The 15,106-nt window shown below is 36.6% G+C and overlaps 1 protein-coding gene across 2 annotated transcripts in view; it reads right to left on the reverse strand.

Moving 5' to 3' along the window:
* AKAP6 (A-kinase anchoring protein 6) overlaps positions 1–15,106 on the reverse strand; it is a 287,348-nt gene that overhangs the window by 79,170 nt on the left and 193,072 nt on the right. For both annotated transcript variants that reach the window (XM_027791675.2, XM_027791676.2), the window contains exons 8-9: positions 10,656–10,804; positions 4,665–4,785 (exon numbers count right to left, since the gene is read on the reverse strand). In XM_027791675.2, the coding sequence (XP_027647476.2) occupies positions 4,665–4,785; positions 10,656–10,804 (270 nt within the window). The remainder of the gene's footprint in view (positions 1–4,664; positions 4,786–10,655; positions 10,805–15,106) is intronic.

The raw sequence follows: 15,106 nt of genomic DNA on the forward strand, positions 1-15,106 counted from the left end.
GTCCTTAAGTGTTAATTATCTTTTCACTCTGAAATTAATGTAGTCATTTCCTACTGACTCCTCTACACCATTATTGAAGTGCTGAGGAAAACATGTCATTGAGTTCTGAGCCAGAACTGTTGTTGTGATTAATCCTGGTCACATGGCCAATCTCTGCCAAAAGGAGATCACTGAAAAAAGGTGACAAAGACAGTGATTTCCTGTCAGCAAAGAGTACGACAGGGCTGTCTAGAAGCGATGCAAATGAGGGAAACTTTCACCACGGTTTGTTTGAGCCACTCAGGGCCACAGCACAGTGAGCCAGGGAGAAAGGCACAATGGAGCAGCAGCACACCCAGAGGAGGAAACGAACTGCACCTTCCGAGCAGCGCTAGCTTCCAGCAGGGAGACTAAAAACTGCTGGGAGAATTTTTTTCCCCTCAACTTTTTTTTGAAAGGTATCCTCAGCTTTTGATGTGCGTTTTCATGTTATTTAATACAGCGAACCGCTTCCCTTTGATGAAGTAGTTTGGCAGTTAACCTGTTCAAAAGCCGTGTCAACTACATGTTTTCAAAATCTTTGCATTACTACGTGAAGGTCTTTTCCCATCTATCATGACCATCGTTGCCGAAGACGTACTAGTGCGAGACTTACGGCTTATGCAGTTTCTATTAAATACGCCATACATTACTTGTAATCAGACAGAAAAATGTAATTTCTTTTATTTGCCATTTTAAAATGTTTAGTTAATTTTATTCCGAACATACTAACATTTTTAACAATCATACTGTACTTATTTAAATGGGGTTTTAATCTAACACAATTAAGTTTTGCAATTAATCTTCTGAGGAAAATTGAAAGAATTATCATTAACTTTTCTGCCTGGTATACTCATTTCTAATCTCCACAGTTCCAGTAAATACTGATTTGCTTCATTTTTGAACATTCAAGGTACAGAATTACTCAAGTTCCCACTAAAGGGCTAATTAGCAGAGTTTAAATTCTTTGGGTTTGATCCTCCAGTAATGGCATATGAATACAGCTGAAGTCAATGCAAGTTCTGTGTACTTAGAGCTTATGAGATCAGGCTCACATGCAGTAGATTAAAATGAAATAAACATGATACATTTGGCATTAAACAGAGCCATTACAGCAGTACAAAGAAGTGAGACTCCAAAAACATGGAAATGCTCCTTTTAATTTTTTCTTGGTTAATAGATAAAGCGTTAGAGGACAAATAAACTGTCAGCAATTCATTCCGTGACTGCCATTTTATCAAACACTAGTTGATTTTCAAAATCATTAGCTAGCTTAAGACTGTAAAGCTGACATTATTTAGGGCTGTGGGGGAACATAGCGAGGAAGAATGGTTTTCTCTTTCTCTAAATCTTTGCACTGAAATCTAGGAAACCCAGATAAAATCATACATACATACTCAGAGTTAAAAAAAAATAAGGCTGTGCTGCTCCTATTAAATTAAGGGCAAAATAAAAATAGTTAAAGAGAGATAATAAGGATCCTAATTAAAAAAACCGTGAAGCTCCTGGAATATTACAAAACAAAGTTAAGCTGAGAGTTGACTTAAATCTATATTAAATCTGAAAACAGAGTGCTGGGAAAACAGTCTAACCATGAAAATACATTTTATTTTCCTGTATGCAATTTTAGCATTTATATATTATGTTACGCTGCTTTAATGTATGCTTTCCCCTTCCGATTTACCTGTTTTATCATTGCTCCTTCCCATTCATAGACTCCTTAGGGGCAATGATTACTGTTGGTAATAGTGATACCACAGCAGGTTCCCTGGCAGAGGCGGCTTGCTGAGCTGGCTCAGAGGTGCAATTACTTGTCAGCTCAATAACTGAGAAGAGGGAACTGTGGGTTTAGGAGAACCCAACAAAATGCAGAGTGTGCAATTAGCAGGTTCGCATTGGAAGCTGTAACCGGTAAAGAACAACTAAAGCAAGACCTGTGTTTTCATAACACCCCACCTCATTGAGGAATTCTGATAATAATAGCTGCTCAAATTTCTTTTTACGGATTTCCCTCCCTACAGACCAGAATGGCTGTGTTCCCTGTGAAGTGCAAGCAGTGCTCCTGCCCCTTAGCTGTGAGCACTCGACCATTCATGACTGTATAACGGGCTCCAAATAAAAAGGGTGTCACTATTGATTAGAAAAGAGGTTTACTAAGCTAGTTTTATACAACTATTCATACTGGTTTTCAGGGCTTGATTCATTGTTACACGAGTCTCTGAAATTAAGGATGATAAAGACCTAGTGATTTATCTGATTTCTCCTTAGCAAGTGCAGAATTATTTCCTGAATTACATTTGCTAAGGTTTTCTTTTGTCTGCTTTTAAATGTCTGAAATTATGGGGCTTTGGAGCTTTCAACAGTTCTTCTGGAGGTGGGGTTTTTGTTGTGTGGTTGTTGTGGGGTTTTTTGAAAGGCTAATAGATCTGGATGTTAATGCACTCAAGCTTTTTACATTACCTGCAAATACTCCTGCTGCTTTACGGACACTCCTTAGTCATCTCTTAAGCAAACTCCACATTTCTAGCTAAGTCTTGCCTTCAGTCCTTAACAATTGCCTTGCTGTTTTCACTAGAAATGTATCTGCAGAGAGTATTCACCGCGGGAGGGCAGGCAGTCTGTTTCTACCCTTCTTCAAGTGGTTTTGCAGTGACCAAATAGGTACTTTTGAGATAGGGGCTCTGATAATTAGCAGATGACCCTCCCTGTGTTTTGGCAGCAGTACTGGTTTGTCAGTGCTGCAAGACTGGATACTCAGCTACTCTCTCTCTGGCAGAAGCATTTTGCTTTTGGTAGTGTCATGCTATCATAGTACAGAATTTCATAATATTAAGAAACTGTTATTTCCCATTTTGAATATTCAGTATTCCTCATTTTGCCACCATACTGTACTGCAAACTAATTCCTAAATTATTGCCCTCATTTATTCTTCTCGCCATGCATTGTTATTCCAGCCTGACCATCTATAATTATTCTTAATGGCTACATTTGGATATCAGAAAGGGAAGTACTCTAAATAACACCTAAAATACTTAGAATGGCTGCTTAAGCTTTGTTCCTTTTCATATTGATGGATGGATTCTTTCCTTAAAATTTATGTTTATTGATTTTTTTAGTATACAACTTAGAGTAGTGGTTATAACAGGCATAGTGCAAGCTGGTCTTATGTGAACAGGCACTACCAAAACACCTTATTTTAGATTTGCAAGAAACTTTTTACCTATTTCTGACATTGTTTATTTCTGAGCCTGGCCAAGGCCAGGACTGTTAATGTAGGGCTAATTCTGATTAAGTATTTAGAAAGTTAGGAGAAAGACATTAGCAAAAATAAGAAATGGTTGTCAAAGCAAGAAATGGAGACTACTGAATTAAACTCACTTGCAGGCTAAAACTGTTTGGATCTGAACCGTATTTCCATTTATAAACATATTTTAACTCAGGTGACAACCCTTTCTCACTGGTATTTTAAATAAAAGGACTAAAATTAGAAAGACTAAAATGCAAGAAGACTATCAAGAAATTAGGATGCCAAAGCAAGTAAAAATAAATTATATTTTATTTATTTATATAGAAATTATCAAATCATGCAATCATAGAAGAAAGAAAACAACTTCTATTTGACCTTGAATGTACCATTTATTTGATAAGAAATAAAAAAAAGCTAGAGGGTAGTTGTTTCTTGTCATTATACTGTTGCTGATTCTGTGGTTAGTTATTAATTTTATTTTTTATGATTCACAATCTGCTCTTTGAAATATGCCATATGCTCAAAGCAATTCAAGGATGACAACTGTCAGAATTACTCCAATAAAAATTGCCTAAATGAGGAAGATTTACTGCAGCCTGATATTTCTGTCGAAAGCCCCTCCTTTCTTCCCCCCACCCCCACACCTCAGACCCGTAGACTACAGCTTCTCAGACACACAGTGAAGCCTGAATCAATTTTAGGATCAAATCACACATTTTGGGGAACTTCTTAAAAGTAGTGTCTATCTAAAAGAAGTGATAAAGCTTCTGGGCTAAGGCTGCTATGACAAATAAGAGAAACTCTGTGTGTGTGTGTGTGTGTGTGTGTATGTTAGATGAAGACCCTATAATCAATATGCAAGTTCAAAATCATTTTGCTGAAATCACAAGCAAGTGTGATGACTTAACATGACAATGTCTGCTTTATGTATAACTAATAAAAATTAAATTGGAAGAGTCCCGTATCCTGGCAGCAGCAAACCAAAATCAAGGCAAATTTCTTTCTTCCCAGATGAGGTCTGAAAGGTGGATAAAATCCAGCTGAAAGCTCCAATCAAAACACATTTTGTTAAATGCTACCATTTCATTTTTTTCCTTCATTTTGTTTCAGTCTATTTATTAATGCGGTTTCATTTATTTCTATTCATCTTGAAGACAAATCTTTGTCCTTCTATAGAATTACACCAAATAGAATGTGATAAAGGGAACTTTCTTGCAATTATGATGTCGGTGCAGCCTGTCAGCGCACAGGGGATGGAAATGAGGTTGGGGACAGGGAAGGGAATTCTAATAGACACCATGATACATACAATGAACGCAGCGATATCCTGTGAGAGAAAGACTTGTCAAGCTAATCAGATCTTCTATAGCTAGGTAAAGGCAGTAACGGTAGCGCTAACCTTGTAAAGATGCTGCTGCTGCTCCTCTGACATCATCAGGTCATGGCTGTCCATCACGATGGATTCCATGTCAATCAGCCAATCCCAGAGCTCCTGGTATTCTGAATCAAAGTCCAGAAGTCTGTAGATAAGGAACAAAATGTATTATGCATAAATACTGCGTAGTTGTTAAAATCTTGTATTAGAATAATATATTCTTGAAAACTCATGATGTTCCTGGTTATATTTCTAAAGAGACATTCTGTATTTATACAGAGTGGGTGAAAATGAAAACTGAAATCCAATTTAAGCCAGTGCCATGACCTAAATTCAGTGGCTGATGCCAAACCCTAACAACTGTCGGCATACTGCCTTTGCTTCAAAAATTTTGAAACAGAAATCCCCCATACATGTTGTGTAATGGTTTTTAAAGTGCTGACTGTATATTGAGGAAACTTTGCAACAATCACCTTGAAATAATTCTTAGGAAAATATTATTTTCATCCAAAAATGACTCAATCCATTCAGCCATCCCTCTGCTGTCTATCTGCCTATCTCTGTAAATATCCTACATTTATTTTCATGGATGAGTAGCTAGCATTTCAACTTAACGCCTTAAGATAGGCTTGAGTGAATATGGTAAGCCAGTGAGAACTAAGGCCAGATACAGTATTAGACAGGTGTTCCCTACAGACATGTAAGAAACAAAGGTAAGGACAGGAAGTCAAAACAATGAATCCTTGAATAGCCAGCAATCATTAAAATTCAAAGGAGGATCACTACGGTTTTCAACAAAATAAATCATTAGAATAAGGAGCTTAAAAGGATTAATGTGATTCTCTATTGAAAGCCTAGTGAATAAGTAAAGCATAGATTCTTCTAAAATGCTGTGATACAAGACAGAAGGTACATGCTAAAAAACTGCACATTCGTCAAAAGATACCCCTTGAAAAGGGATCTGCAAACTTGCAAAACTGGAACTAACAAAAGCCTTGTCAGTAGTATCAAAAACCCCACATACTGATCAAAACAATAGTGTATGTTCCACTAAAGCTCATTTCTCCAATTATTAACAACTTTTTTAGCAACCCCATTAAATAAATCAGCAGTATTTCAACAAGAGAAACAATAAACTAAACATGTTTTTAATGTTATTAAGACTATCACAGTTTCAGTTATTAACTAGAGTACCATATGCATGGCGATTTTGAAAGCTTATAGATAAAGTTGTGACAAGCAGAACTCTCTTTCTGCAAGAAAGCAAGCAAGAGAGAAGAAAGCATTTGCCTTCTGTGGTATTATTTTCAATGAGTCAACAACAAAGGAAGTCTTGTATAATGCACAAGTGTTGATTCCAGCCTCTGAAGTAACTCTCTAGTTTAATCCACTGTACTTAGTATACTTTTACTCAACAATTTATGAGGTGTACTTACTTAAAATTGCTTGCTGCCCTGAGAAGGTAAGCAATGATGCTATTATAAAGAAGAGCCAGCATAAAAGGGCGAGTTACTATTGTTGAAATATAATAGTTTCATTTGGAGTTCAGGGCTTTTCTCCTGTTTCAGGAGGTATTTGACTCAGATATCATTTTGCAAGTAAAATAAAACTAAACTCCATTTTGAATAGTATATTTGCAGTGATACTGAATCTTTATCCCTTCCTCAGAAAGCAGTATAACCATTCTGTATCTTCAGTATCTACAGCTCCATTTTTTCCCTTCCATCTTATCCAAATACTCTCCAAAGTCATAAAACTGACAGGCAGTTATTAAAACATATGTTTTATGATAAAGAGGCGAAATTTCATCTCATATAAATCGGTACAGATTCACTTGGACTTGGACAGTCAGTACCAGTGAAAAATCTAAATTAAGATACGAAGATGATGAGAAACAAAGCCTACATCCAACGTTCATGACCTTCTCCTGCCAGAATGGGGCGGGTTGTCTTTAGAAATTGCACCAGGAAGTGGACTGGGATTTTGCTGTAATAGGCAGAAGATGTGCTGGATCCAAACACCTGCTTTGCATCTATAGAAACACATCTTAGTTACAGTCCAAACTGGTCCATATATTGGTGTAATAGAATGAACTAATCCTTTGAAGACACACCAAAGCATTTGTCCCTGACCTTTACAAAACTCAGATAAGAATTGGGAAACAGCTGAACACTATGATTTCTAGCTGAGGTTCTAAACAGCAACTCAACACAAAATGAAGAGTGAGAGAGACAGGATTCACTAGAAAAAGACCAGGAAAGGATGCAAGAGGTAATGGGGACCTTTTCCCCCTCCCTAGTTTACATACTGTGCCTATTCTCTTATTTGGTTTTCTCCTGTAAAATAAAGTCATCTGGGAGCATTTTTAAGCAAACTGTCTATGGCAGTTATTTGCCTGAGCCTGAAGATAGTGAAGTCAGCCTAAAAGCATCATAAATATTTTGTTAAAATTTGATTGTGAGATTTTTAATAGTTCTAAAATAGCTCTATTTGGGGGGGGGGGGGGGGGGAGCATTGTTCTTAAAATGAATGCCTTACATGTAAATTGATGGGTCTACTGATTACTATTAAATTACTATTTGGAAGAGGATGTAAGTTACTAAGCTGCTAAAAAGATATTCAGAAAATCCAGCAATTGTAGGATCAGTGACAGGTTAAGATTAAAATGTACCTGTCAGTATTTCTGTGGTATATTGAATATTTCTTTTTTATTCAGAATCTATTTTTACTGGGCTTAGAAGATCTTTTTTTCATATTGCCACAGGCAGAATCAGGGAAAGTATAACTTCTGAAATACTGATGTGTGCTACAGATGCAAGAACTACAGAAAAGATCAAATTTTGGTTGATTATCCAAATCCACCAGTTGCTAAAACAAGAATAAATCAGGTCATCTGTTCATCACAAAAAAAAAAAATAATAAAAATTCTTCCATTAGAGATACCCAAACATTGCCAACAAGAATGCTATAATATTAGTTAAAGGGCAGGTAAATACAGCTTCCCTAATACAGGTTTGTGGTTACTAAGCTAAAACCATTATCTACATAATAACTAAAATGACATTAAGAAGTATATTTTATCTTGGTAAACAGGGTATCAGATATGCAGAGTTGCATGTCTAATCCCTTGAACCCTAAACATATTTCTTAAAATGTGGACATCAATTTATTATTTTGAATGAAAATTCATGAGCACCTTTCTCATGAGAAAACCAGTTCGTCTGTGGCATTAATAAATAAAAAGGAATGTGAAGCTATTTCCATCAGCCTTTTTCCCCATGTTTAACACACACTTCCAGTTTGTATTATTTCTTTGATGGCATAACTCACATGGCATTTGGAAATACTGTAAACACACTAGTATGCCTACCAAAAAAATTCAGCCAGACAAGAAGTTCTTCCAAGTTTCTGGGTCATCATTTTTTTGAACTCCTTTCACGTTTCTTGTATAGGAGAAATCAGAGTTCTGACCTTAACGGTTGTGAAATTGCTTTATATTCTGTGCATACTTGAAGCCCCCTCTAATTCATTTATCTCAAAGCCTCACCCATGAAGGCCCAATACTAGGTGATGACAGGATCCCAGGATCCAGCCTTCATGTTGTGCAATGGTACTGTAAATATCGTACCCATATCTCCCAACAGTACCTGTATAAAGTCCTCCCCAGTTTTGAGGAGGTGCAATATTTCCAGCCAGATCTGCTATAACATTTTTGCAGCTGCTCTCAGCTACTCTTGGTTACCTCTTGCTGCCCTGCCTGGCTAGCTGGTGTTCTCCTGCAGTGGATATCCATTCTCTTCTCGTTCATTGTCACTAGCTATTTCCATGCAGATACACGTAAACTGTCTCTATTGCTGTTGTAACAAGATTGCTGTTCTGCCGGAAATCTGTTATCTACACACCCACTAGCATCACCCTGTTCTGCAGATACTACCTTACCTATCTCACTGTAGCTATTTCTTACACAAGGCCACCTCCCAAATCTTTCCCCCCACTATATAAAAAATTCTCTATCTACAATAAATCTTGTTCTCCCTGTAGATACTCTTCTTCCTCCTAGGTCAAACTTCCACAACAGCTAATGGAAAGATGCCCTAACTTTCCCAGCCACGCAAATGGCCATTCTTTGTAGACATCTCAGCCTCTTGCTAGGTCATCCTACTGTGGAATTTCTGTATATATGCAAATATATATGTATATATGTATATATGTATATATGCATATATGTAAATATGCAGTAGAGAAATCTTTTACCAACTGATTGAAATGGCTGAAAAGCATTTCCATTGTGTTCAATACAATACCTCAGACTGGTTCAACTGGAAGTTTTCCATCTGAATCCAGCCCACCCTAGTTTCTATAATGGCTGAATACATGGTATTGTATTTGTCTCCCTCTGGTCCTTTGGCCCCTTGAGCCACTGTTGAGCCTCTAAGGGCTGGGATGGCCATCAGGGCCCAGAAAGGTGGCCACAGCACAGAAAAGGTAGGGAACACTAACTAGTAGGTTACCATTCCCAGTAATAAGCATATAATTACAAGTGCAAACAAGTGCATTTAAGAGCCTATTTCCTTATCACATATGGTATGTAGAGTTACAAACTGGATTTTTCCGTGAGGTTTAAAGCTTTATATCCCTTATCCTCAATAAAATCAAACGTCTGTTGATGTCTTACTGTCTTATGTCCCACACAGAATTCCAACCTTAAGTCTTGCTCACATTCAACTATGGCTGCAAAATTAGAAGCTGTTTTTGAACATGTAGCCCCCAGTGCACATTTATATACATATACACACTAATTCTGAACAAATTATTTTTATGGTTGGCACTAGCTGCACTGGCGTGTTTGAGAATCTGACAGATTTCTGCATATGTAATCAAGATCTCAGTAATCCTACATAATTAGCCCACATCAACTTTTCTAAAACAGTCATCTTTCCGTATAATAAGAGGGGATGTTTACAAGGCTCATTTATCCTTACAGTCGGTAATTTAATAAAACTGTGTTCCCAAGACCTCAATGTTGAGTTAACAATTGGAAAAGGAAGTTCTGGAGACAAAGAAGTCCTGAACACCTTGGTCAATGAATTTCCTTGCATAGGGAACAGCAGGCAAAGGTTCTGCTGTATTTACCTGTTCCAAGAAGACTTCTATCAGGATGAGGGGGTGCCCAAAAAATGAGCACTAGTTCGCTCCTTTGAACTGCTTTTGCCCCACACTACTATGAACTCACAGATATGTTCTGATGTTAATTTAGGGGAAATAGCAGTTGGAAGATTCAGTTTTCAAAAGACCTTCAAGAAAAAATCTTAACCCAGAACTACAAGTTTTCTTGGTTGTGAAAAAGGGAGGGGCAGCATTGATTTCATTTTAGCATACTCTAGTGATTAACTTGTCCAAGATTCTTTGCTCAAACTATTAGGAAGAGTGCTTTTATATACACTTACATATGTAATATGGGGGAAGGAGAGTGGAGGGAGAGGGGAGTATGTGTGTTTACATTTATAAGAAAACAGATTGAGAAGACCAAGTTAAGGGAAAACATTTAAAATTAAAGCTTTCTAGAAGTACAAAACTGGGATGTTTGAACTGGTGAACTTTAAGTGAATTGCTTCACATTCATATTTCCTAGTCACTAGTAGAATAGCAGTTATATTGTCTTGCAGAGGTATTAATACATTATAAAGATGCTTCCTTGGAAGATGCTAAGAAATCAAAAGATACAAAGCCATTGGAGGAGAAAAGCCTGAAGAAAAAGGACACATTACATTTGTAAATATCAAAATAATGGATTGCTATTAGGTAATGTTATGTAGTCCCATGAACAAGCCACGATTTGGATAAATTATCCAGAACCCATTATTTTTTGCATTCATATAAGAAAAAAATAGAGTTTTCCCCTGCCTCTTGGGCTAGGAAGAAAAATCCTGGTTAACTACAAGTAAGAAAAAGTATATCATGTAAAAAAAAATACAGATCAGTGAGAATAAAACAACAAAAAGAATAGTTCCCTACCCATTACTTCCCACTGTGTGAACTTTTGACATATCAGCAAACTCTTCCTTTCGCTTGCTACTACTGTTGTACTGCTCACTGTACAGCTTTAAGGACATCTGTTCAACAGCATCTCTTTGTGCTTCCAGATAGCATAGCTGAACCTCAGCCTAGAAAAAGAAAACAAAGAGAAAAAAAAAACACCAAAGAACTTTAAAAAAAAATCAGAAAGAATGCATTTAAAACAAATATTTTTGGACGGCAACAATTTTAACCAAATGATTCACACCATGATTTTTCTCCTTGCATGATAGTTGAAAAGTCTGAAGCATTAAGTCAGAGAAAAGTACAGTGTATTCCCAAATGCTAGAACTGAACTATTTAGTTTCTATCAGAGAATGTGCTATATATTCCATGAGATGAGATGCATATCCAATCAAATGCTGCATAAAGATGTCTGGACATGAATAAAAAAGATATGAGAAATCACGCACTAAGACAGAACAGGTAGATACATAAAATTACATTTCTTAGAGGCTTCAAGACTGATATTATTAATACGTTGCCTGTGCTTCATAATTAATGAAAGCCACATTGCCATAGGTATATTTGTTTTAAATAGTAAGTGTAAACAAAACCAAGCAAATTGGCATCATTCACATTCAGCTTTCCCATATCTGGTGTCCACTGATTATTCAGCAATTTTAATTGCAAGGAAAAAGGCAATAAGTGAGATGTGCTGGTTTCCATCAGACTCTGTGCCTGGCCAGAAGAATGTTGAATACTTGGCATCATAACTTATTGAATAGACACTTTATTTATTGCAGCTGTGGTGATCAGTTTGATTCTGAGGCTCAGAGAACCAGATGATAAAAGGATGAAATTTGCTGTTTGCCACACTTGCCCCTAGGAACAGGACAAAGAACAGAGGGTACAGTAAGTTCAAAAGCACTTTGGGACCAATATGCTATTGTTTTCTTTTAATATGCTTCACCAAAAAAAAAAAAAAGCATTACAAATTCTGATAATGCTTCAAAAAACCTGCTACTTCTGTGTAACTACATACTCTTATTTCCATTAGGAGAGGAACGCCTGCTTAACCATTTAGTGCTATGGCAAGTAAATGGAACAAGCACAGAGGAAATTTTTGTATGAGGACTCTTGCATTTTTCTGCTGCGGGAGGCAGGGAAATGAAGAGTTTGTTTGGCTGCTGACAGCACGGCAGAGTTACCAATCTATGGAACAATGGCAGCTGTAAAGAAAAAGTAATGAAAGGGCTAGAGAGGAGAAGGGAAACCTGCAAAATCTAGGAAAAATTCAGGCAAGTGAATGGAAAGAGGCACTGAAGATTGTCAGCAGGGAAAGCCTGAAGGAAGGTTGGAATGTCTTTATAAGCTTGTGGTAATAACAGGTATATTTGCTTATGCCTTGCCTTGGTGCAATTTTTGCTGAGTAATAATGTAGCTGATTTGGAAATGCCATTTCCTTTTAAAATTTAAAATTTAAAATTCAAACATTTACAGCTTTCTCTCTCAGTTGCCTCTTACAATGAGATTTGTTACATTTGGCAGTAAACCAAAATATGTTTTGAGAAATTAAAGGAAAAAAAAAAAACCAAACCACTAGCAATTTTCCAAGGAGACAGAAGATAAAAAATGCAAGTAAACCATGCAGGTCTTTCAGTGTGCACACAAATAAAATACAAGGCTTTCATACCTTCTCTACAATAGTGGAAAATTAAACCACACAGGGTTACAATGAAGAAACATTACCTGAATACAAGACAAACTACTTGGGACTGTCCAGTTAGAGTAAAATGTTAAAGGTCTGAGAGTGCTATAAAACACGCTCTTTCAGAAACTATAATTAAAATTGCTGTTTATATAACTCAGAAACTACTAAAAGCAGCAAATACACAAACATCATCACCTTCCCGTTCCACTTCCACCCCCAAGTATGTTTCTGTTTAAGCTGATAAACAAACCCCTTCCACAGGATACAGGGGAACCTCAACAAATTTCTTTTTTGGAAGGATTCTTCCACCAGTAAGGATAATCTTCCAGCTTTTTTTTTTTTTTTTGTCCACACAAGGCTATGAATTTGTTCTTTTAATTCCACACAAGGCTATGAATTTGTTCTTTTAATTTATTCTTACCAGAAAGCAGTTATCCATTGGTTGTTTTTATCTTATTTATGGTTTCCATGACACTCAGTCAAAAGCCCTCTTGTGAGTGACCAGTAACTTTCTAAAACAATTACATTATCAATTACAATCTTCCATGATTCTTTTCAAGCCTAAAAATGAAATCTTGTGGAAGATTTTAGGCAAGTAATTTCCCTGGTATTCAGGATGGGTTTGGGAATCAAGATTAGTAATTCTGGCTTCTTTCCTATGAGTTTTGTGTGGGTTTTTTTAGGGTTATTTTTGGTGGGGGGTTTTTTTGGGAGGGAGGGTGGGTTGGCTGTCATTGAAATTATGTATACAATGCCCCCCTCCCCCACTGCTCCAGTGCTCCAAAAAGAGGGAATTCACATATAGCCTAAACTCTGGAACCTCACACATACAAATTAAAACTCAGCTCTGAACTATATGAACACATGGTGTTTCTAAAACAGCACAACTATCCCAATACTTGAGATAATCTTTTTTTTTTTTTTTCATTTTCTAAATCCCCTCTCTATAATTTCCTCTATAGTTTAAAATATAAAATGGGAAAAATAAGGAAAGCAGCTTTTCACAGATCTTTCATTCTCTGTTCACTTGCAAAAATATTTGTAAACAAATCACTAATGTATGTGGAAAATAGGAGAAGAAACAGGAGGATGAAACAGAATAGTGGGGGAAAGGAAAAACGGGATGGAAAGGTAACTAAATATATGGAGAGGGATGAATAAGAATGCACTATTTCTTCCTCACAGCTATAAGGCCCTCTTGTACTGAGCATTACAAACTCCACCAACATCATACTCTAAAAATCCTGAATACAAGCAATTGTGTCCCAGTTATTGTATCTCAGAACTATGATCCCTCTATAAATCAACTATTTTTGTTTTAAACCCAATTTTTGTTTTCAGCGATTGCAAATACTTACAGCAACTCAAACTCAGGCAGCGCAGAGTTTCAGATAGATCTCTCCGATTTCTTCACTGTGTGAATTCATCTATCTCACTGTTGTACTTAAGCACTTTTTGTGTCCCTATTCTACTGATATCAACTGCAAAGCCAAAGAGGCTTTGAAGAACTCGAGTCGGTATTGATCAGTTTAAGTCTCAAAAACCTACATTCTGCAGAAGCTGAACTAAGTAGGCAGAAGGCACAATCTCAAAACCAGTACAAAGCACAGATACGCAATAAATCTACTGCCATTTATTTTCAATTTAAAATCTTTACTGATAACAAAGGACTAGCTTTGCAGTATACTGGCAGAATAAAGTAGCAACTTTATTAATTGCTAATCAAATACATAAAAGCTACTTGCTTTACCTTCTAGCTTATTTTAAGTGTGCACTTTCAGATTGCTCTACATATGATTTCTTGTTACTTAACACAACTATAATTTCTATCACAAACACACCTCTATGGACTTGGATATCTAGGAAATCCTGAGAAAGTCTACTGAGATATGCATCATCCTAAATATATGTAGTTAAAATTGGTTGAGAGGTAATCATTCATTTGCTCTTGGTGCCCCATCTTAGAAGTGGAATTCAGTTTCTTCTTTTTTTCAGAAGATGTAGCCAGTCAGAATCATTGAAAAACTGAACATGTTAAAAAAATGCCAAGGAATGATACTCAGCAGGTTTTTTCCACTTTGTGGTCCTCTTCTAAGTGACATTTTTTGCAGTAAAAACACAATAAAGATGCTGGTGATGGTCTGGCTACACATTTGTACAGATTCTCTGCCTAGCAGGATTGAATGAGTTTACAGTTTTCTGTTGGAAATTAAACTGAGATATTTCCAATAATCAAATGACAAAACGCTCTCATTTTCCTGAGCCTGGAGGATCCAATCTCTGAACAAGACTATGAGAAAACAGTAGTCTCTGGGGAAAAACAGTGAAAAAATTTTATACTAGTGCCAAATATTCAGTTCTAGTGATCGATTAATAACGGTAAATATTTTCAAGGCTATTGTCAGAAAGCTCATTTTCTAAAAAGTAAGACCTTATAAATAAACCGATGGAGCCTGGGGTGCAGAATCTGTTCCTTAAGACTGGCTTTGCATGACAACACAGAATGTCCTTTACTATACAGATCACTATAGAACACGAAGGGGTAATCAGTGACAATACAAATCAATGAAAATACATTGTATTTCTTGTTAGACCTACACGTTAGAATGACCTTATTCTGAAGTGGAGAAAGACAAGAGGAGGGATAATGGCTGCTACTGTGGGAGGAAGGAGATTGAAAGGTTATATTGTATACAGTGTCAAATCAGAGACTCAAAATTTACACCAATGTAAATTG

The sequence above is a fragment of the Falco peregrinus genome, chromosome 1 (genome assembly GCF_023634155.1).
Source record: "Falco peregrinus isolate bFalPer1 chromosome 1, bFalPer1.pri, whole genome shotgun sequence".
Lineage (NCBI taxonomy): Eukaryota > Metazoa > Chordata > Aves > Falconiformes > Falconidae > Falco > Falco peregrinus.